Source organism: Sander lucioperca, chromosome 11, assembly GCF_008315115.2.
Source record: "Sander lucioperca isolate FBNREF2018 chromosome 11, SLUC_FBN_1.2, whole genome shotgun sequence".
NCBI lineage: Eukaryota > Metazoa > Chordata > Actinopteri > Perciformes > Percidae > Sander > Sander lucioperca.
The window spans coordinates 36,290,960-36,316,093 of record NC_050183.1 but is presented as its reverse complement, the minus strand read 5'-3'; the positions used below and the strand labels follow the sequence as shown (position 1 = coordinate 36,316,093).

The following is a 25,134-nucleotide window of genomic DNA, read 5'->3' as shown; positions in this document are numbered from 1 at the left end:
GTCCCTGTTCTACAGGTATTCCACACAAAGTTGGAAGTGCGCCCTCGTTTAGAAGAAGTCTCCTGGCTAATCCTGCCTTGTACTGACCGAAGTTGGAGAAACAGCTAGCTAGCTCATGTAATCCTTACCTAGCTACTGCGCATGTGCGACTGACAACAAAGATGTTACAGAAGTTGAGATGTCTCACTCTGTAGCTAAAACGGAGACCTGAACACAGGGTGAAAAGAGGAGCTGCAGCAATGTGCAGTACAACAAAAATATGGTGTTTTTTGAAAATTAAACCATGTAAACCTATTCTGATACAATCTCAAATTACAATTATGAACCTGAAAATGAGCATAATATGGCCACTTTAAAATCCTTTTTAGGATAACAAGAGTTTCCTAGTGTCAGCTGAGCTCATGTGTAAAAAGGTTTTCACTCATTTTCAAGCAATGGAAAAGTTTAAATCAAACCATCTTTACCAAACTGTTCTTTCTATCAAGTGATTGAGTTGACCCAGGTATAGTCTCGCATTGCCAGACCTCTCTCCAAAGCACTGTCAGTGCTGGAGCAAAATCTGGCTACATGGCTTATATATTCTGGGATAGGGGGGAATAAACACTCTGGCTTGTTTGTATTTCTTTAAACCAATCCCAGTCGTCCCCCGGATGCAGTAACGGTGCCCTTGCAAAATAGATAGCTGAGATACAGTAGGGGAAAGGGAGGTACCTTGATGTTAGGCTTTATCCCAGCTATGTACATCCACTGAGCCAGACTAACCCAAGCATAATAGACAGATACTGTCTCATATTCAGAAGTATGAGTATGTTAGCGTTCCCACTGTGCATTGTGAAAGGAAATATATTACAAATGAAGAGGGTATGCACACAAAGGTCCAAATGAGAAGTTAAACCCAGGTTCATCTTGCGATTAATGCAACAGGGCTAACCAAGGAGCCGCTGAGCCACCCAGAGGAGGCGGGAAAGGTTGAAGTGGCTAATTGGCTTTCATGTCTTTAGCGTGTTTCGAGGTCATCAGATTCAATCCCCAGACAACCAGGAGAAACTTGAGCAGGCAAAGTAATGAAGCAATTCTCCACATTTACAATAATTGTCAGAGCTGACATCACTGCTCAGAAGACACGATTAGATTCAGTAAGTAGTAAGTAGCTCAGTAAATAGTAGTAAGAGGAACTCAGCACTAAACGTTTGTTTTGGACGAAGAAACAAAATAATTGTCTGGCACAGAGAAAGAACATGAGAACTCATATTTTTATTTAAAAAATAAGACACATCGAGCGCTTGTTACTTCAGGGACCCAACATGCATCTGCTAAAAGGAGTACTTTAGTAATACTACAGTGCTAAAGTAAAACACTAAGGTGGTGATTCACTACTGTAGTTTGTGTGTATGACAGATTTTGGTCTTATAATGTTTGTAAGTACTTTATTAATTGGGTTTAGTCATATGACTGACATGGATTTATGTTCTCGAAATGTCTGTGGTGTGATGAAGCTCATGTCATATGTAGAGAAACGAGAGAGATTTATTTGTGAATATTAGTTCATCCATGTCTTGTGCATGCACACTTTGCCTGTATAAAATACTATATTTGAATCACTAAGTTCCTGATCAAACAACAAGTAAAGCTTTCAGTACTTGGCAGTTTTCAGACACATTTCAGTCCTCAATTTTACCAAAAACAAAAAATGTGAGGTTTGTTACTTAACCACACCTGTGACTCACTGTTAGAGTGGGAACAGGCTTCTTTTGTATATAGGACTCCACTTCCACCAGACCTACTTTATGGGACTGAATGAATGCATATCAGACAGGCCAGCGGATGGATGATGGATTTCAAACAGTGCTGAATTGCATCAGAGCATCAGAGAGTGATAAGAACTAGACAGTCTCCTCCATGAATCTTCCAGATATATGCAAACATTAATCTCTTCATTCTTCATTGCTCTCTCTCTCTCTCTCTCTCTCTCTCTCTCTCTCTCTCTCTCTCTCTCTCTCTCTCTCTCTCTCGCTCGCTCGCTCGCTCGCTCGCTCTCTCTCTCTCTCTCTCTCTCTCTCTCGCTCTCTCAAACTACCTTCTGAGCACAAGATGCAAGTATATTTTAACTGTTGCGTGTTGGACATGTGTTGGTGATACTCGACACCATTGTTCACTGTCAATTAGTGCTTTTGTTACTTTTACACTTACTGGAGGCATTTGTGTACAGCTCGTGAGTGAGCAATTGCATTGAGCTGCCAAAAACAAAATATAGAAATATGTTTTAATTGGCAAACACATTGATCTGAAGCAGAGTGAGTACAGTGAGTTTGCAAAACCTCGCTTTGAGAGACGAAATGTAGCTTCACCTGAGGAGGCAGTCCTGCTGTGACCCAGTGCCTTGCCTGTTGTGGAATGGTGTCTTTGCACTCAAATAGCCCTTAAAAACTTAGTGAATGGAGGAGAGCCTAACAGTATGAAAAGCACTTACTTCCTCAATGCAGTATGAGGGTTTTCAAGGCCCTTATTTTATATTACTTTCATAATGGACTCCTCTCCTCTCAACCCTCTTCTTTTCATGGCAAAAACTGCATCTCTCTGCATACTAAACAGGGACCCATACGGCCCAATTTGCACCACGCAATTTACTGATGTCGCTTCACATTTGTTGGAGGAAAAGCTGAGGCCTTCTCCCTGATCCCCACACTGCAGGGAGGGAGGGAGGGAGGAAGGGGATGAGGATGAGGGGGAAACCGGAGGTGGCTTAGCTGACAGATCGAGCCTGAACCACATCCACTCCTACATTTCCACATATTCCGGTTAACATACATTTGCACGTCCACAGCTGTGCACACATAGACAATCCAGCATGGAACCAAAAGCCACACACACACATCACATTTGAAATGTACAGCTCACAGTCACACTGCTAACCCCCAGACAGATGAGGGCCGATAGATGAGAGAGATGAAGGGAGAGAAGGAGGGAGTGAGAATCGGTGTGCTGACAGGGCTGTGACAGGGCTTAATTACCAAGTGAGCGCTGTGCACTGGAAGCAATTTCTAAGGATTGTTGTCATTTGAATAGATTAAAACACCCTTTCACTGGTCTAAGCTGTCTCACCGTCGGCTTGCCTCTGCTGTGGATTAAAAGTCCAAGTCAAATCAAAGAGAAGAAGACACAAAGAGGGATGTAGATGGAGAGGGGTGTCACAGAGGGCACTTAGAGCAAGATAGTTCTGAAGAAGGAAAGGAAGGGGGAAAGGGGAAGAGGGGGAGGCAATATATACAGTAGATCTTGTTTGCTGCTAGAGCGGAGGAAATTGCTGTGTGTGGATACAAAAATAAATACGACAAAATAATAGTCATATCCCTCTTCTTAGTCCTAAATCCTCCTACTCCGTTCCTGTGCAATGCTGTTATTCTTTTGCATCTGTCTGCTGTGGGTGTTTAACGATTAAAAAAACAACACATTTCTCTTCCCATATGGATTTCCCATTGACTAATCGCTGTCTTTTTCAATTACATCCCCCTTCTTTTTCTCAATACCCCTGTACACCTGCAGACACTGAGGGCTGCGAGCACACATGGAGGAAGTTCCACGGCCACTGCTACCGGTACTTCAGTCGGAGACACACCTGGGAGGACGCCGAGAAGGACTGCAGGGAGCACAGCGGCCACCTGGCTAGCATCCACAGCCTGGCCGATCAGAACTTCATCAGAGGTGGGCGGAGGCAGGGGCGTCGGACTGGGGGGGGGGAGGGTACTGAGTACCCAGGGCCCGCATGTGAGGAGGGCCCAAAAAGATGCTAGAATGAATAGCTGTGGATGCGGGGAGGGGCCCATAGAAAATGCCTTTCTACAGTGCCCAGAATTTTGTGCTTCGCCCCTGGGTGGAGGTTAAGGAGAAAGTTAGGACAAAGAATTGACACAGACAGTGTAGCCTATGTAAATGTTTGTGAAAAGATTACACTGCAGGAAATCTTAAATTAGACAGATAAGCCCTATTCATTTTCTGTAATGTTGTTAAACTGCTAGTTGGAGCACTTTCACATCTTGATGGGCATAACAATCTTCTTAAAATCAATCAAATCTCCTAGCTGACCAAATGCTCACAATGACAATCCTTACACATAGGCAGATTTGTTTCCTCTTTAAAAAATATGTTAGACAACCCCTTCCCCAAAAGAGGTAAAAAATAACCGTTCAGGGGGCTCAAAACATGTACGGAAAACCAGAACTGTGTCTAATTGTGCTACATCGGGGGGTTAAAGAACACAACAGGGCCGTGAAAAAAAAAAAGATGTGATTTAGCTTTAAACGTTGGAGCATCTGGCTTAACAGATTTGTTGTTGAGATGTACATCCTAAAAAACATCCCGAAACACGTGAGATGTTTTGAACAATACAAAAGAATAATAATTTTCCTTTATAGAAAGACATTTGCACCATAAATTGTTGCATAACAATTCACCAGAATGCAGGAAATTTTGTGTTTGATGCTCACAATGTTATGGCGACGACTCCCAGACCCCCCCGTTACAATGTGTCCCCCCCCCCCAATGTTTGAACTAAACCTACGCCATTGTGCTAACACATTGTTGTTTAGCAGGTACAATGTTTACTATTTTTGCCATCTTTGTTTAGCATTTTAGCATGCTAACATTTGATAACTACCACCTCTAACTAGCTTTTTATCTATAGCAACAGCTAAGGCTCATGGGTATTATAAAAATTAATAATATAATAATAATGTATATTTCATTAATTCCGCAAGGGGAAATTACAATGTTTTTATTACACACAGGTCTGAATTGCACACACATGCTCAGTACCTATAAATGCACTAATGGAAAGATGTCAGCGTGAGGTAGCTGCCTATGGAAAAGCGCCAGTACACAGTAGTACACAGGAGGTGAACTGGCACCTCTCCAGCTACCTGTCCACCACTATACTTTGGTCCGTATGGGGACTTGAACCAGTGAACCTCCGGTTCCCAACCCAACTCCCTACTGACTGAGCTACTGCCAAAAAGGAACATGATTTCTCAGAATCGAAGATGAAATAATCTGAACTGATCACCAGATCATGAACCTATAAAACCGTTAAAGCCTAGGTGTTTCTATTTCGAGGAAAGCTTAGGATGTAAGAGAAAACTTTCAAATTGAAATTTAAAGTCATTAAAAAAAACACTTATGGAACCAGCAGCTGTTCCCAACTCTATAACTCAAGAAATATCTGGCGACTCTCACAGCCACCAATCACATTTAAACAAGTCACCACTCAGTTTAAATAATGGCAATTAGATGGCCTTTATAATTCAACCATCTCTCTGCTGTCTGCCTGCCTGCTACACACTGCTTTTACTAGCAGTTGATGGATATCTACCCTTCTACCTTATTATTACCATACTTGGCCATGGCAGCTCTTGCCTTATGTGTATTCCATAACTCATTGATAAATGTCTGCCTGGTTCTGTCTGCCAGTCCTTGAAGGGGTTTATTGCGCTCCCCGCTGAAAAATCCCCTCAGGAGCCGAGTCTGTTCAGCCAAATAAATGTTTATCACCATTTGTTGCAATGAAAAGGTGCTATAGGCTCTGATCTAAGTGTCTGTGACAGAACATTTAATATACTATCATATTCTTTCTTTGGATGTCATTTGTCTTGAAACAGGTGAAAACTCCCCACAGTGGGTGAGGTAACTGCATTTGTAAATTGGAAATGCAAGTGTCAATATGTTGAAACTGGATTAAATAGGACCAGTATAAAGACAAAAATGGCACTTGATTTAATTTACCACCCACCTACTGAATTATTTTGCAAATTCTATTGATTTTTTCTCATAAGCCTTCATCTCCTCACTCTCAGCCTTTTGCCACGTCTTATGATCCCCTGTAATACTGGATCCACCTTCTGTCTAGGACAGATGCCAGGACAGTGCCATCCATCTTGCACCCATCTTTCATTCACACTCACACAGTTACCAAAAAGTGTGTTTAATTGCCTCGAAAATGGACGTCTCCACCCCTGCAATAAGGGGATCAGAGCCATTAGAAAGATTAATGGGCCTGGTAATGATGTTAGCAGATACACCATGATCGAAATTCCATTACATACTGTATGTGCATGCACATGCACGCACGCGCCTATACAACTGTGCACACAGACGTGCCCCCCGCAAAACACACAAATGAGATTAACCCAAACCACCATTAGTGGTATTTCCTTTCACACAAACAAAAAACTCATCACCAGTGCATCATAGACAGAAACAGTATACCTGCATTAATCTTGGTCTCTCAGCTGAGGCCAGAGAGAGAAGATCTCTCAGCTGTACCTGCTGCTGTTCAGCTCCAGGACTGTGTCAGGCTCATCTGTTGCACAAAGAAAAATAACCTTCAGCACAATATGTAACATTAATGAGCACTTTACTGATTTTACATCTACAGTCCAGTAAAGATTAGTTTACCAGTCATGGGGAGTACTCAACCTGAGCAAACAGTATAATGTTTTCTATGATTCTGGAGGAGGCTGATCTCATCTGGGGTTATTCTCTTGGCTTTTATAAGATAATGCCTATGTTACCAACTGGGGGTGTGGAATCTAAAAGTTGTGGGCATTCACTACACACAGATGGACTAATATAAAATTTCAAAAAGCATTTTGGGAAGTGTAGGAGCATTTTTGGAGCTTAATCCTTATTTTAACGCTAACCTCTATAACCCAACCTATTCTACGTAATGGATAATTTTATTTAGTTATTTATTTATGTGTTAGCACCATGAGTGCATGCATTTCTAATGCATTAAAGGGAATTAAACCCCTATTTTCCAGACATGGTTACTTTCGTACCCACAGAGAAATGCAGTGTGCAGTATATACAGTAAAATGGTTGGACACAGTATTGTGAAATCTATTGCAATACCAAACCAAATACCAAATAACTGTTTCCATTCACTTATTTTAAAGGCATTTTCAATTTGCACATTAAAAAAAGACACAAAGAGGAAACGCTGTAAATTCAAGAAACAAAAAAGTTGGATTTAAAAAAATGTCAACTTGGCTGAGGTGAAAAAATGTTAGTGTATCGATAAAAACAAAATGTGCTCAACTCCTAATATTCAGGAGTAGTGGATGGAAATGCATTTGCATTTTCTTTTGCAGATTATTTAGAAATTTGGTTAAAATTTGGGCTACATTTTGATGGAAACCTGACTAATATCTCTGTGAAAGACACTTTCTTTTTGTTGAGATTGTGCCAGAGAGGTGTTAACTCATATTTATACAAAGTTTCCAGACCCATACTTCTTCTGTTTGTATTAGATTTGTATTATGTTTTTAGCTACTATTACTTGGTCTGTTGTTTGTGTACTGGATGTCCATGCTTGTTTTCTTTCTCTGTATTCATTTCCTCTGTTACCTCCTATTCAGGTCTAAGCCATGACAACACCTGGATCGGGTTAAATGATCGTACAGTGGAGGACGACTTTCAGTGGACTGACAAGATGGACCTGGTGAGGAACCAGCTGTGTCTGCTTTGTCACTTAGTCAGCTGTCGATCCCAGTGGAGTTTAAGGCCCTAGATAAACTATATACAGTACATTTGGATGCTCAGCATCGCAGCCGGAAACATCCTGAACCGCAGTTTGCTTTTGCAGTACAGCTTTATCTACTGATAATGACAGTAGATATTCAGCATGCACAGGATGCACTTTTTTGTGCCATTAAGAGTTGTATTCTAATTTTCCATCGTTACATACAGAAACATCCCAACGTCAAAAGGAGAACATGAAAAATAATGTTCCGCGCATAATTGATTATTGTGTGTAAAAGTAGACGTTTGATCAGTGACTAGTGTCTCATGCCAAGAAAAGTAAGTTTAATTGGAGTTTTAAAAAGACACACATCTGTTTTTCTAACTGTGTGTCTGTTTTCTGTGCATGTGTTGCAGCAATATGAGAACTGGCGTGAAAACCAGCCGGACAACTTCTTCGCTGGAGGAGAAGACTGCGTGGTTATGATTGCTCATGAGAATGGCAAATGGAATGACGTGCCCTGCAACTACAACTTGCCCTACGTCTGCAAGAAGGGGACAGGTGAGAACCACGAGGACAGGACAGGACAAGACAGGACAGGACAGGAGAGGAGAGGAGAGGAGAGGAGAGGAGAGGAGAGGAGAGGAGAGGAGAGAAGAGAGTGGCATACGCTGCAACTTCAACAGGTGATTAAGATGACTTACACAGAGGTAAGGAGGCAGAAAATAACAGGATGTAAAAGAGGAACACTGAAAAAAAAGGAAGAGGCTTGCTAGGAGACATCGGATTTAAAGAGTGAGACGGTGAGATATCGGACAGAAGAAGGCAGAGTGAGATGGAGAAAACTGGCCAAGGAGAAACAAGCTCACTGTGCTGTCAGATCTTAAGTCAGAAATCCTATAAAGAATCATAGAAAGTGAAGAAAGATGACAAAATATTCTTAAAACAGTTTCATGTGAAGCAGCACATGTACCTTCAGGGGAACATCCTGGCTATGTCATACTTAACATTAAACTCATCTCTGTGCAGCGGAAGAGATTAGCACCGAAACTCTTCAATCAGTCCGTGTACTTCAGATTCACACTCATTACTGCTCACCAGCGCTCTTTCTTCCATCTCTCATCATCCGCCAGCACGACTTTAAAAAGTTCTCCACGTACTTCTCATACCACATTTCCATTTCCTCTGCCAAATGTTCTGTTTTACTAAGGTGAAGTGAATCTTGAGGCACAATGTACTTTCTGCTTCATGTTCGGGAAACTTAAACCCAGCAAAACGAGGTGAGCAAACTTATTGGTTTGTTAAGTTCCTACATACGCCGATACCGCCACTTCCCGTCCCCTGTTGCAGCTGCTCGAGTTAAGCCACCACATGCTCCACTGAGAGCCTATTAAAACCTATTTTTTGCCACACATTTGCATACAGGTCAGGCTTATGACGAATAAGAAGAGGCAGGTTAAGAGAAATACTGGGACACAAGAAGCCACTGGTGGCCGTTCGGTTTTAGCTGTAGGCGTGTGGATATAAAAATCCTTCACTCACAAGCATAAGAATAAAAGCTAAATATCATAGATCACAGATGACTGCCGTACAGAAACAGAGGTGCACACACATTTTTTGAGACATGGTTTGGAGTGGTTGTACAAAACATCATTGGTCATGATGTGCAATATGTTATCTGAAGCAATATGTGTAATTAAGAATATGGTACTTTTAGCCACCTATTTGCAAAAGATTTGAATAGTTAATAGGCTGGGATTTTATTGCATTTATCAGGGGTTCAAAAACCTATTTTTACCCAGTGAGTTCGCCACGTAACACAAGCTCTCTCTTAGCTTTTTTAGTGTAATAATTAAACAACTTTGTTAAACGCCCCCGCTTGCGAATCGAGTTAACTTTTTCCTCCTTAAGAGTCATTCAAAAGCAACGATTTGTTCCAGATATAACATCACTATTCTGAGCATTAAACGTGATCACTTGAGATCTGCTCTTAAAGGTTACTCCTACACTTCGAGCTAAGTAGGTGCAAGGTTGCTCGGTATTGGTTGTTATTCTTCACTTTCAGCAAAGAACTTTTTGACTCCAAACTCTTCAAAGCATTCTTAAAGTGCTCATATTATGCTAATAGAATAGGTTTACATGGTTTAATTTTCAAAAAACACCATATATTTGTTGTACTGCAACTATTGCTGCAGCTCCTCTTTTCACCGTGTGTGTTGAGCTCTCTGTTTTAGCTACCAAGTGAGGCATCTCACTTCTGTTCCATCTTTGTTGGGAGTCGCACATGCGTAGTACCAAGGTAAGGACTACTAGCCAGTCAGAAGCAGAGTATGAGGGCGTGCCACGCTAACAGCTAGGTGAGCATTATAACGTATGTTACAAAGTGATGCATGTTCGTCACGGAAGTAAAGGCTGGACTACAATAGAGCTGTTTGGAGCAGTTTGTGTGTTTTCTGTTGGAGATGGTAAGTCCCTTTGGGGTGGACTTTGGGCTTTTTCACTTTGTAAACCTATAACGTGCACAAAAAAGATATATAACACAATAAAGGAAAGGGGAAAAGCCAAAAAGCATAATATGAGCACTTTAAATGCAATTCTTACTTTGATAAATGTGGGATTATCCAAATAATACCATCTTGCTCTGTACATAGATATTGACAGTAGATGACGTAATAGTCAGCTATTAAAATTAATCTTTTACTGGGTAGGTTTAAAGTATTTGGGGAAGGAGAGAAATTTCTGACATTTCGGTTCATTGTCAACATTGTTGTCATCTTAACCCCAAAGCTATGGGGTTGCACCTACTGGGTGTGTTTGACCTATACTTGTAGAACTAATGAAATAGCTTCCCTAATCATCCCTCTTTATCACTGAATATTAGATGAGCCTTAACATAAAAGCCCTTAAGGCCTTACTGATGGTCATTATGTTAATTTAAGCAAATCATTGTGCTTTAACAGATGGTTTGTCATCAGAGGCCAGAAGCGTAGAGAGCGTACTTCTAAAGCCTCAGGCACAGCACGTCTCCTGAAACACCAAGTTCTATCCTTGCATGAAAGGAAAGGTATTTCCCTCACAAACAAGGTGTTGCACCACCTCTGATGCACACTGTCACAAGTCCCCAGCGTCTAGCCCACCTCTGACCTTAATCAGTCAGTTACAATCACCGGCGTCTTTTCATCTTCTCCCCGCCTCCCCGCCAGCCTCTTTTTTCACTCTCAGTAACCCCATGTAATGTCTTGTCTTATAAGTGGAGTTTGTCAGCTCCATGCTGAGTATTCTCTACCCCGCTTTCTACTGCTCACAGCTCATAGGATATGTTTGTCTGTTCATCAGCAAGCCCTGGGCTTGATGGAGCGATAACAGCAGCGTGTGAGCCCAGTCGTGTGAGCCCAGTCAGGGTGATGTGTCATGCAGATGGTGACGATAGTTTTGACATATAACTGAAACGAGGTGAGACTGTCATCTGATGAGAAGATGGTCAGATAAAAGAGAGCCAGACTCATCACACATATTATTTTTACAACCCACTCACACAAGCCCATAATGTTGAATCACACATCATATATTGAACCTTGTTAAACCTGCTGGTTTCCTACAAAAAGTCTTTACCTTGAGCTACCCAGCCAGCTTAATATCTGCATAAAGATGCAGAAAATGTAGACTAACAGCTGTGGTTTTGTCTTCAAATGTTTTCAGATATTTAAAACATCACGTTAACTCTATACTGTAAGCCATTCAGAATACAGAATCTTCCCAAATAAGAAAATATAAAGGGAAAGCTTTTTATCTGGGGTGGCTTTTAACATGTTATATTGATGAACAATACATTTTGTAGATTTAAATAGAGTAGTTAGTACATTTAGAAGCAGTATTTCATTGCTGGATCATCCTTGTATAAGGAAGGATGAATACAAAAAAATTAGATTTAATGGGATGCAATAGCACGAGAGAGTCGCATATTCTTCTTCCTCTGAGTTCTTCCAGCGAGGACGAGAGGGAAATTGCCCACAACAGGACATGTAAGTATTATGAAATTGTTCCATTATTTTGGATGGGTTAGTATGTACGGAGACAGGAAATCTAATTCTGCATGACATACTCAGCACGCTCTCAGAGTGCTTTGGGAGATGATAGGCTGCTGTCAGTGCCTTTAGCAGTTGATGTGTCCACTGGTGTGTAATGTAATCATTGCTAGATACACATGTAGAGTAAAACTGCCATTGGTGTAATGTACTTTGAAAGAAAAAGAAAGGGGGAAAACAATTTTTATTTCTATATGAATTACCCAACCAGCTAGCGTGCATGTTTGCAGTTGTGTGTGTGTGTGTGTGTGTGTGTGTGTGTGTGTGTGTGTGTGTGTACATGGAGCATTAGCTGGTGTGGTGCACAATCCCACAATGCACAAGCAATTTACATTTTAGTTCAGAACGGACTGAGAGAAAAGACCGGTTCACCTGTGTGTGAGGAAGCCACAGGGGGAGTGTTTGTGCACACACTCCCCCTGTGTTTAATTGAGGCACAACTCATTTACAGGATATATATTAGGGCTGTCAATCGATCATAATCACGATTATTCGCATGATTGTCTATAGTTAACTCGTGATTGATTGCAAATTAATCACACATTTCTTAACAGTTATAAATGTACTTTTAAAAGCTCAAGTGGTATTTGAGACTTGACGTACTTTATTCTTCTCGAGAAAACCATCTGGAAGGGCTTTGAAACTGAACCTGCCATTCAAAAGACCCTTTCCATTATCCATTTCTGTGCTAGGAGGTTAAGTAAGTAATAAAGCCTGTTATTTAGAACGGGAAGTCTCTCTTTAGATTAAGGGTGTGGCTTTTAAAAGAGGTTTTTTTTTGTGATCAGGTTTAACACTTTCTGAAGCCGTACAGGGTGCGGCCCTGCCTCTTCAAAGCATACACCACATCCATGGCAGTAACGGCCTTCCTTTTGGCGTGCTCGGTGTTAGGTGACAGCATTACGTATCACGTTCTCCAGGAACACCTTCAGCACAGCACGGGTCTCCTCGTAGATCAGTGATGGTGGGTTTCCTCTGGATGTTTTCACGGAGCACTTTACGGTTTCTGCTAGCTATCCACACGTTATTGCTGCATCGCTTCCTGAATTCCCAAACTACGGAGCAGACCAAGGCCCAAATAACAGAACGCATGTGCGTTAATTGAGCGTCAAAAAAATGTGTGCCATTAAAAGGAATTCTTTTACAGTATCCGTATCAGTACAGTAACAGTATCATATTTATATACAGCATTTACAGTATTACAGTATCACGTTCATTTTGACAGCCCTAATATATATATATATATATATATATATATATGTTAGTATATATGCTATATTCCCTATATAATATTAATCCTTATGTTGATTTGTGTTTAATGCTGAAGATGAATCTGTCCGGTCACAGACAGGAAGAGAAGGAAGGAGGAGATGAAGGTTTGCTTCACCAACCCCACCTGAGCAGCCACAAACTTCCCCACAGGGACCCTGTCTTGTCATTTTGTAGACATCGCTGCTACAGATAGTTACGTCCTCCTCAGGGAGGTGTGTGCAGGGACACAGCAGAAGTCCACGAGCCAGAAGACCTCCAAGGAGCTGCTCTCTCTCACCGCACTACACTGCTCACTGACTCGCATAAATCTTTGACAAAACATTCTCTTTGGAGGTTTTGATTCATTACATAGATCCAGAAACGCTGACCAATCCAAGCAGACTGGGCTTTTTGGGAGGGGGGGTGCTTAAAGAGGCAGGCGCTAAAATGGAGCATTTCAGACATGTATATTCAGACAGTCTAAGAAAAATAATGTATTTTGAATATTAAAGCATGTAAACATATTCTTGTAGAACCCCAAAATACAAGTGTGAATCTGAAAATAAGCACAATATAGGACCTTTAATGTTAATGGTGACACCTGTGTTTTTTTTGTTTATCCATCCATCCATCTTCATCTGCTTATCCGGGGTCGGGTTGCGGGGGCAGCAGCTCCAGCAGGGGAACCCAAACTTCCCTTTCTCGAGCCACATTAACCAGCTCCGACTGGGGGATCCCGAGGTGTTCCCAGGCCAGGTTGGAGATATAATCCCTCCAACTAGTCCTGGCTCTTCCCCGAGGCCTCCTCCCAGCTGGACGTGCCTGGAACACCTCTCTAGGGATGCGCCCAGGGGGCATCCTTATCAGATGCCCACACCACTTCAACTGGCTCCTTTAGACGCAAAGGAGCAGCGGCTCTACTCCGAGTTCCTCACAGTTGACTGAGCTTCTCACCCTATCTCCAAGGGAGACCCCAGCCACCCTCCTGAGGAAACCCATTTCGGCCGCTTGTACCCCGGATCTCGTTCTTTCGGTCATTTTTTTGTTTAAACCCATTTAAAATTTGTGCTGTGAAAAGAGCGTTAGTTTGCTCTGTGATTTCAATAAAGTTTGTAGAAATCTTCAATATCATTTTTGTCTTTCTCTCTATTCCTATATTTTACAACATAATACAACTTGTTGCAGTTTTATCCCTTGTTTGCAGATATACTTCAGAAGGTAAAGACACACCATAGTATATGGCATATTGCATTCTAAAAGTATTTTGTACTGCATGGTACTGTATAGTGATCCAAAACATCACCATTTTCTGCCATTCTATCTGTCAGGTGGTCTGGGCTGTCAGTGGCACCTCAGCAAACATTCACACAAACAACTCCTGCAGTTTGTTATTTAATAAACAAGAATCCACATCTACTGTTTCCATGTGAGACTTTGCTCCCAGAAGTATTTCAGTGAGAATGCACACACACTTTCACGTCTCTCTGATTCATTCTAACAGTACTGCCAGTAGGTGTGCGGATGCTTTGAGGCCATGGCGGAGTGCTGAGAGGAACCAGCATCTAACTGTCTGCAGCACTCCCCATGCCACCAACTCCCACTGACTCCCCCCCCTGCAGCACAGACACAAGCACACAGCCACAGGAAATACCTCTAGAAACATGCTGCTTTCAAGTATGCAGTTAAAGCACACACACGCCTGCATGCAGGAGTAACTTCTTAGCTTCTAATGTCGGCTACACTAAAATTAAAATCAGATGCTGGAAACTATAACACCTATGCCATATGTACATACATGCAGTAATTTGTATTCTTCATTCTAGATTTTTAATTTGGATACAGACTGTACTATGCTAAGAAAACTTTTAAAGGTCCTATGACATGCTGCTTTTTGGATGCTTTTATACAGGCCTTAGTGGTCCCCTAATACTGTATCTGAAGTCTCTTTCCCAAAATTCAGCCTTGGTGCAGAATTACAGCCACTAGAGCCAGTCCCACAATGAGCTTTCCTTAGGATGTGCCATTTCTGTGTCTGTAGCTTTAAATGCTATTGAGGAGGGGGGGGCAAGGTGGAGGGTGGGGGTGTGGCCTTGACCAACTGCCACTTTGCTTGTTTTCAAGCCATGATGTCTCTCTCTTTCTCATGGGTGGGCCAAATTCTCTGGGTGGGCAAAGCAGAGAAAGGGGAGGTAACCTTGCTCCTTATGACGTCATAAGGAGCAGATTCCAGATCGGCCCATCTGAGCTTTAATTTTCTCAAAGGCAGAGCAGGATACCCAGGGCTCGGTTTACACCTATCACCATTTCTAGCCACTGGGGGACCATAGGCAGGCTGGGGGAACTCATATTAATGTTAAAAAAAACTCATAAAGTGAAATTTGGGACCTGTAAAATGTCCTCTCCTTTTTCCTCTGCACAAGTAAATCCCTCCTTCTCTTCAGCTCTAGTCTCTCTTCTCCATCTCCTTCATTTTCCATCTCTTCACCCACACTTCCCCATTTCTACCTTTAAACTTCTACCTTTGTTCTTTTTCCAAGTTATAATCCAGACACTTTAAATGAACATATTTTTGCTTCTTGCTTTCTAAAATGGCATATTTTAATGGTTTACTTTCTCTCAGCTTTGCAAGTCACTGACTTAGCAACCTTACTCCACTCTCTCCAGCTGTATTATTTGACAGATTTCACATTACATGTGATTCATTATTGATATAAAAAATATTGATTATTGCTGCATTAACTATAGCCACCGTCTTGAGTGTATTGGGTACTTAGTCTGAATTTTCAAAATTGGCCTGTACACAGAAAGCAACCCACAGCAGGAGAGGGTGTAGATATTACAGTATATACATAGTTTCTATAATCTCATCATGTAAGCAAAATGCTTGTTCTGACAGTGTGTGTGTGACTCATCTGCTATCAGACACATGCAGATACCAGGAGTGGCTGGATGTTTAGTCTCAAACAATCAGTGGTTTAACAAAAATCCACACTCAACGGTTTAAGTCACTGCTTAAAATATTGAGAAGCAGCGTTGGAGTATTTTGAAAAGTAAATTTTTCTAAGAAATCTAGTTCCTCTCTCGGTAGCAGACCCACTATTCAGGTTTTATTCTACAAAAGGCCTTCTCTGTCTTAAAGCGTCTCCCATAAAATCACGGCTCCATATCCTTTTTCTGAGTTTAGTGACATTTTCTTTTATCCATACTTCAATACATTCTGACCTTGCTTGCCTTGCTGCGAGAAATCATTCAACAGTGAACATAGGTTAGGGCTAATGGAAAACTACCTTTCAGCCTTCCATTTGTGTTGAGTGTGTGATTGTCTCTAGTGAGAAGCAAAGTGCTTTTTGCCCCTTCCATCCACAACACATTAAACTGCAAATGTGGCATTAAACCTTTCATCAGAGTTAATGACATTTCTTTACCTTGTTAAGAATTTAAGAGGTATTAGGACAAGGACGAGGGAATGAAGGATTTGTCAACATTTTCTGATGGCTGATTATGTCCTCTTATTACCGCTTTTAGAACGGAAGTTTGTAAATCACATTCAAGGATGGAATCAATGGAACTGTAGTTACTGGTGCTGGCAAAATAGGTATGTTTGATTGTGGCAGCGTGGACGTTTTTTTCACCTCAAACAAACTTTCACAACCTTAGTCAGCTCCTATAGTAGTTTTCTCTCTGAACGGAGCTCAGGCTGTGACTTGTTTTAGATCTCATAAATATTAAAATCCATATGATACACATTTAGAAGATAGTAAAAAAAAAAAAAAAAACATCAGTCAAAATATAAAGAAGCTTATTTTCCATGTAAATATGACGTCAGACTCTAGCGTCTTTTCTGTGAATACTCCAGCCGTTTCAGCAGGAACTAATAGGGAAAGGACATTATAGCCGCTTTCCGACCGGAGGGATTTTTGCAGTTCCTAGAACATAACGTTCCTAGAACCCTTTTTTTCTCGTGTTTCGACTGGACCAATTTGGGGATTATTAAGTTCCTCTGGCCACAGTTCCTGTAACTCTTTCAGCTCCTACTTCAGGGCACGGTCTTTTCCCTTTTTCCGCATAGTGGTTAGATGGCTGTGATTATAATAACAAAAGGTCAGTTCCTATGGCCACTTGGCCAGTTTGAATGCAAATGGCAAAACCAGTTTTGGGGGAGAGTAGTTAGTAGAACTGTTTAGAAGTGGACTGTTCCTATAACTACGTTCCTGTAACTACCTGGTCGGAAAGAGGCGTTTGTTGAGAGGCAGATCTGCCATGTAGGGACTGCCTCCACCACGGGAGAGGCTGGCACCCTCTGACAGGAGACTTAAAATACCTGTGAAGTTGTTTGAGGCTTGTCCATCCTGTCAGTCTCTGACCGGAGTGTCAGTCCTCTTTCCATCTCAGCTTGTGTAAACATTTTTCGGATTCTACTTCTTTCTGTCTGAATCACTCACTGTTTGACAGCCGCCCACTCACTCAGAGACTTTGACAGACCGGCTGTCCTGCAAGACACTAAATCCACATTTTCATGTTAGTGCTGTAAGTGGTTTTCTAAGAGATGTGTGCCTTCAAATCAGAAGTCAGGATACACACTGAATGCAGAAAACAGTAGAGACATTTAATTAACTGTTTAAAACATGCACTCTGATAAGGTGAACTCAGGTGGAAGTCATTATTATTGGATATATATTTATCACACAGGAGGATATGAAGATAAACAGAAGTGGACGATCTGATTAATATTCTGTGCCGTCTCTTTTCTTTCCCCTCCAGTGCTTTGCGGAGCCCCACCCACGGTGGATAATGCCTTCCTGATTGGTCGGAAGCGTTCCCACTATGACATCCACTCTGTCGCACGTTACCAGTGCGCCGACGGCTTCCTGCAGCGCCACGTGCCCACTGCTAAGTGTCGTGCCAACGGCAGATGGGACCGGCCTAAAATCATCTGCATAAAATGTGAGTTTTACACAACAGTGTTTTCACACAGAGTGGGAGGGCAGACAGCAAGACTTAAAGCAGTATTTCCATTTGTTAGATCATTTTCACATTTACATTTTATTATTTTTAACATGCATGTATAGGTCCGTAAGACGAACCACCTTCATTAACTGCCTTCGGGACGTGCTGTCACCATGCGCATTCAGGCTCGCCATCCCTGCTCTCATTATTAATAATTGCAAGCAAAAAGATTACTGTAGTTGCCGTATGAATGAAACCTCCTGGGCTTACTTAGAAGTGGTAGGGTCTCCTTTGAAGTGCTTTACACTTTCTTTCTTTTTTAGACTTTTCAAAACAAATGATTTGCAACCATTTGACCGTTTTATTAAATACAAAGGATGTGTGCTAAAAACTAAAAATGTTCAACCGGACTGAAATATGACATTTTTAGTGCAGCAAGTATTTTCATATTCATTCTCATGGAGCGTTTGAGTGAAATGATCTCTTTTGAAGCCACCTCTTATTTTAGCGCAGTTTAGCATCTAAAATCAATCTTTCATTATGCAACGTTCACACAAAGGAGATCATCCTTTGAGCCTTAAAATAAACTTTATTATTTATTATTATCTACAATCATTTTAAAAGGACTCACTCCAACTATGACTGAGTTGACAGAATAAATGTCCCAACTTTTCAGCGTAATAATCATGCTTATTCAGAGATGTATATAAATATTCAACAAACTGTCCCTTGTATTTCATTTCACTCAGCTCACAATGTGACAGTAATGATGAAATACTGAAATAATGTAGCTTCTGGTGAAAGTGATAAAGAATAATTTTCCTTTATTTTTCTTTATCTTTACACAGAGTTGTTTTTTTTTATGGCCCAGAGTTATGCTGTCGTTATCATTCATTGCAGATGACATGTCTTTGTTGGCAAAATCCAGAAAGGGACAGAGCAACCTAATTTGGTAGTACACCCCAGGAGCGAGCTTATACTGATGCTGTGAGTGGGTGACTAGCTTAGTGTGCTCTTGCTACGGGCACCCAGTCTACTGAATGTCAGATCAAACCGATTCCCTCAGTGTGGTGGAAACAGCTAACCCTTCTGCAGAGAGCTGCTTTTTTTAAAATCCCTTTTCCCTCATCCCTTACCTGCTCTCACCTCCCTGCGAATGCTTCTGATGTCAGTGATTTATCTCCCTCTTACATCGTTTTTTTCCCACTCTTTCTGACTCACTTCTTTAATTACATCACCTGGCCTTTCCTATCTCACCTATCTCTTCCCATCTCACTGTCTCCCTATCCCGCTCTGTTTGCTCCGCCAGCCCGACGAGCCCACCGCTACCGGCGCCACCACCACCAGGGCAGGAGGGAGCGCAGGAAGCACAAGAGGCACGGCCACAGAGAGAGAGGGCACCACGGAGGAGAACGGGGCCACAACCACGCACACGTCTGAACCAAAAAAAAAAAAAAACCCACGTCCTTTCCTTTTTCTCCTCTGCTGCCAACTGCGGTTTGCCTGTCTCCCTGTCGTCCCTTCCTCTCACCCCCTCTCCCCAAACACTACTTCCCACCTTGCAACTCAGAACTCTCCGCCCAAGCCCACTCTCTGCACTGCACTGCCCTGCCCTGCCCTACACTCCACTCCCTGGCTCCCCGAGTCAGCCTGTATCATAGTCAACTCCGAGGCCTGCCAAAGTGCTGCCAGGTGTCGCCGGGACGATAACAGATCCCTTTCTACTCTTTTGACTTTCCTTTTCTCTGTTTTCCTTTCTCGTCTTAACTCCCACCTATCCTCTAACTCGACCCAGTTACTCTCCCTCCGAGCTCAACGATGACCTGAAACATGGGGCTACGCTGACCTGTTTTTGAAGGGGAAAAAAAAAAAAGAAAAATACCTTTGAGATCCACACCGAACATTCTTCGGAGGGAAGCAGTTTAGTACAAACTATAAATAGGGACGACATCACTGAAAACACTGTATCAAAATCAGACGATTTGAGGAAGACATCCGTGTTGTTGACTTTGAGCCTTCTGTCTGTTGAACACATATTATTTTTTACAAATACTCAGTATTTATTTCTTCACTCTGCTGCTTTTGGTTTGCTCTTTGTAAGACATTGTACTTGACTTAAGGCGAGTTATTCTGAAACAGTTTAAATTAATTTTTCTTTCAATCCGAGGCAGTTGTAATTGAATGATTTGATTGTTAGCGTATCGTATCTTGTCGTCAGTGTGGGACAGTTACTTTAGATCAGATGCTAAACCCCCAGAGGAAAATGGAAAACACATCTTAATTCAGTTTCATCACACAACATTACACATCAGTCAATTTTCAGGAGTGTCAAAACAATCTCAAGCAGCTCTTGTTGTGTCAGACATCCATCCCTGTCATTTTCCAGGATTAATCGGAGCCTTTGATGTCAGTTTGTCTCAACTCAGCTCAGCAATCCCACGTTTGCTTTGCCTCTTCTTACAGTTTGTGTGGCTGTAAGAATGTGTGCTGGGCATTAATGGAGGCGAAGTTCCTCTCACTCATTAACAGAGTTTTTACGTCTTGGGTTTGATGAGGAGAAATGATGCCGTCAGCCTGGCACGACAGATGCAGAGAGAGACGGAGCACGTTACATCTATCCAGTAGCAACCTCATGTGTCACAGCAAGCACAAGATATGACAACTACACAAAAAACATGTCATTAAAAAGAAATCTCAAAATTTTACTTTCAGCCTTTCAAAACTTTTTCCTAAAACAAAACTGATTCTGCAATTCACTTAATACTTGTTTTCATGCTTTTCCATTGTGTTAGGATTTTTTCTAGGAAGATAGTAATTATATTCAAATAGGACAGATCCCTGTATTAATATAAAGAATAAAAGTATAATTCTTGAAGAAAACAACAACATTGGTGTTTTGATCATTAATGACCTTTATAATAAATAATCAAAATAAAAGAATTATTACTCATAGCATCTTAGCATATAGCAAAATAGCAAAAATGGAAGTAATACATTTGCCATTGCCAAATTAGTCGTTTGACTTTGTCACTCATATATGAGGACATGTTGTTCTTAAAACAAGATTTGTGTTATCCCAGTGGTAGATTATTTAAAAAAATATATATTATTATTATTTTAAGACTTGCAATAATTGATTTCTTTGGCCACTTTGTACCCCACAACATTGGCAGCTGTTAGCTGTTATGGCTAACATGTTAGCAAACAGATGCCTATTTACACATCCAGCAGATATGGAGCAACATTAGCATTCACTTGGTGTCATGACACCTAACAAATGTAGGTCCAATATTCACTCATCAGTTAAATATCTGGCCCTTTAGCAAGCTAAATGCTCCATCACGTTCACCAGCTATTTGTTAACTGTGCAGGGCAGGTAGCATACATTCAGTTCATCACAATTTATTTGGCTGAAAACAACTGCTGAAGGGAGCGATGAGAGTGAATGAAAAGATTAAATAAGAGGAAAGAGGCCAGGGTGAGTTGGGGAACAGGCATGAAAACTAGCAGAGACTAATGTTGATGACTGATGGATCAATGAAAGGTGTGTACACAGGGAATCAGGATGAATATAAGGCAGAAGACACATAGCTGAGATCTCTCGTTTGTGTGTGTGTGTGTGTGTGTGTGTGTGTGCGCGTGTGCGTTCGTGTGTGTGCGTGTGTGTGTGTGTGTGTGTGTGTGTGTGTTTATGATTGAGGATGTTGACAGTGGCTGAGGTCCCAGAGGATGATGATAGAGAGGGTCAGCAGAGATTAAAGCTCCCCATTTCTGGGGCAGACCGAGTCTCACAGCTGCTCACACCTGTGTTCGCTCCTCCCGCTTGTCCCGCTTTAAAGAGGGGATTGAGACGAATAGAACGAGCACTTTGCTCTCTTTTCCTCCCATTTTACTGCCGCGTAAATTGGTGTTTTTTAAAGCCAGCACTTGAGGTTGGAGCTTCTGGGATTATGTCCACTGACTCCAGCACTTTTATCCTTTATGTTTCCCCCTCTTGTTCTTGCTTTTTCCCTTCACCACCTCTCACTTGAGTGCTTTTCATTTATCTTCCTCACTCAACATTCTTTTTCGCTTTCGCTGTTTTTTTAACAATTTAAAAGTAGTGAAGCTCCTAAATTCACTTCAACCAGATCTTTTTTCAGGCTGTTTTTTTAGCAGCCTTTCACCCATATTATAAAAAATAACACTAAAGCATGATCAGGTTATATAAAGTCACATGAGGTAAGAAAATCAATCCTGTGCACATTAATTCCCTGCCTTTGTTGTCTCTTTTCACCTTGGCAATGACAACACTCCTCTCTGCACGGAGAATCAAAGTGAACCTACACCTCTGTATCAGTTTAATTAATCTGCTGCATGCCTAATTAACAAGTTGCATTATCTGCAGAACAGCGGAGCCGCGATGACAAGGGAAGGGTTAGGTTGACGGACAGCCAGTGAAAGGTTTAGGGTGACGGACAGGAGACCCAGAGAACTGTCACAGCCATCACACTCCTGTCGCTTCTTAGATGTCAGGCTGCAACGGGAAAATGGATCGAGCACGGGTGGTTGAATGAAAGGGCAGACAGAAGCCCCTCTCACAGTAATTCAGATCAGAGTTGATGCCCAGAGACAGTGTAATTATAAGCTGTGTAAATGTTCAGCTGTGTGACAGGAGTGGAAAACTTTCTGAAAAGTTCTGAAGTGAGGAACTAAATTTGGGCCGGAGAACAGAGAGTGAGGAGACATGATTTGACAAAATTGAATTAATGATGACAAGTTAATGAAATTACATTCCAACGGATCTATGTTGAGGTGAGGAAAAGATAATCTGTTGAAGTCATGTTTAATCTGCTTTTCTGTCTTCTTCGCCTCTGCAGAGATTTTTAGGCCTACCACAAACACACAGATTTATGTTAAACTTCTGTGTGCGTGTGCGTGTGCGTGCATGCATGTGTGCGTGCGTGTGTTTTGTCTCTATAAGGGGACAGCTTGTTTTTGGTCCATCCTCTAGGAAGTTTTTGAGGGGAGTGAATCTTTACACCTCTGTGTGCTCTTACTGTAGCTGTGCAATTTGGTTGCACTCTGTCTAAAAAAAGCACAACTTGGGCACAACTTGTTTAGATTAGTTGTGTATGTTGTGAAGAAAGTGTGTGTCTGGTTGAATCAGTGGGACAGAAGTGATACAAACAAGTCCGCGGAAATTGACATTGGGTGCGCTCTTGTCTCAAAGGCAACAGCAAGTGTTTGCAGCAACATTCATAAACACACCAACATCATATTTTCCTTTCACATAAAAACAAAACATAGCACAACGACAAAAATGAAGGTGAGAGGAAAGAATGATTGAAAGGAGGTTATAGAAGTCTGACCTAATATCCAAGTATGAAATTAAAAATAATAGAACAACAACAAAAAGCTAATTAGACCTCAAAGTTCAAAGCAAGTACCTTCAACGCATATAAATGAATACAGGCATTACAAGGTAGGCATTTAATAATAAAAAAACAAGAGCAGCAATTGACCTTTCTCAAAGCCCCCTTAGTTACTGTTGCTATGTCTTCCATGTGAAAGGTGTCTTAAATATGGAGTTGATAGCTACATACATGATATAACGCAAGCAAAGACAAAGGCTAAAGCTACATGTTAAACATGTCCCAGTCAAAAAGTTAGCATCCACACCAGTTGATGATAAGACATACAGATAAATAAACTGCGTTGCTCTTAGCCTTTGTACTTTGAAGAAAAATGTCAGACTCTTATTTAATTCAAACATGACCCTGTTTAGCTTACATAGCCTACTTGGATTTGCATTTTTAAACAGTATGTTTGACTTTTAACATTACAAAAGAAATGGCTTTAGGACTATTGTTTATTGTGAACGTAAAGCTAGGGTTGCTGGAGTGTTAACTTCCCTAAATCCAATAGAGCAGGACAGAGCCGCTAACGTTAGCCTACACTCTGATATAGCATCCAGGACTGGCTCCCACACTGAAGTACTAGAGTGGATGTGCTTGTCGGACTCTTAAAAACTTTTAAATACTTTTACGTAACTTGTAACCTCACAAAATAATGTGGAATGAAATGCCCCTGTCCTTGGAGGTAACGCTAGGTTACAAGTAGTAGTAAGCTGAACATGCTAACAAATGCATCTTATGTTCATTGCAGAGCAGTTTTTTTGATTTGAAAAGAAAAAAGGAACAGTTTTATTGTCAAGAGAAATAAGTGACATTTGACTGTGTGTGGGAGCATGTGTGACTGTGCGTGGGCCTATTTGCAAACAGTGTGGAAGAAAATTGTACTGTAACAACTGTTTGTGACGTGATGCATTAAAATGCAGTGCTCATCAGCAATGACAACCTGATAAGAGCGGTAGAGGCTGTTGTCCTCAGTCGCACACAGGCAGACTATTGATTCCATGATTAGGCTGTCCGTCTTGATTTCCAATTAAGTCCGCCGATGGCATTGACGGCACAATAGCGCCGTCTGACCGCTGGATGTTTTTTAAATGACATGGAAAATGGACTGTCTTGGCTCACTGCTGCTTCTGCATAATTTGTATCATTATCTTCTTCTCATCAGACCTTTCAAAACTCTTTTTCCAGCTGTTCTGCATCTGATGCACAAGTACACCCCTAGTGGTGTTTATATGGCATTGCGTCTCTGTCTGATATTGAGTTGAGACAATTTATCATCGCCGAGAAACCGGCTGCATTCAGTTTGGAAGGATGAATGGAAAGATGTTACAGTGAGAGAATGAGAAATGAAAGAGACAAGCGAAGAGCAGAAATCAATGACAAACACTCTTTCTCCTCTGTGATGTAAATACTGTTTTTTTCTTCTTTTTGTTTTAATCCATTTAGACTCTGGGTGTGTTTTGCTTAGCCTTTCTGGACCATATCCACACAGCCTCAGTGGATCCAAAACCCATCTCCCTCTCTCTGTTTTTCCCTTCTGCTCACACACATTGCTGTTTTGAACTGCTGCGTCAGACAAACAGAGACGCTCCGGTCAACACACACTCTGCAGAAGCGAGGTGATATTTTACCTTACAGGGAAATATCACTTCTTTGGCTCTGTTCCCTGCACAACACTTCAATTTGCAGCTACCTGTGTTCATGTCGGCTGAGAATCTAGATACATAAAATGTATAACTGCAACTGAGCTGTCTACAGCTGTGTGAATGTGGTCCACAAGTATTTATTCATATTTATTGATGTGTGTTCTTATGAATTTCAGTCATGTCATTGTATTATATTCTTTACAAGACAAATGACCATTAAAGGAAACCCTTGTTTGGATCCGTTAACTGTCTTTGCTGGAGTGATTATTTGTGTTCATTTAGTTTATTTAAAGTCA

The 25,134-nt window shown here is 41.4% G+C and overlaps 1 protein-coding gene across 2 annotated transcripts in view; it reads left to right on the top strand.

The window, feature by feature from the left end:
* ncanb (neurocan b) overlaps nucleotides 1–22,867 on the top strand; it is a 158,027-nt gene extending 135,160 nt beyond the window's left edge. For both annotated transcript variants that reach the window (XM_031318339.2, XM_031318338.2), the window contains exons 12-16: nucleotides 3,544–3,702; nucleotides 7,410–7,492; nucleotides 7,930–8,074; nucleotides 17,611–17,793; nucleotides 19,106–22,867. In XM_031318339.2, coding sequence (XP_031174199.1) covers nucleotides 3,544–3,702; nucleotides 7,410–7,492; nucleotides 7,930–8,074; nucleotides 17,611–17,793; nucleotides 19,106–19,236 — 701 coding nt within the window. In that variant the 3' untranslated portion in view covers nucleotides 19,237–22,867. The remainder of the gene's footprint in view (nucleotides 1–3,543; nucleotides 3,703–7,409; nucleotides 7,493–7,929; nucleotides 8,075–17,610; nucleotides 17,794–19,105) is intronic.
* Nucleotides 22,868–25,134: the final 2,267 nt, after the last annotated feature.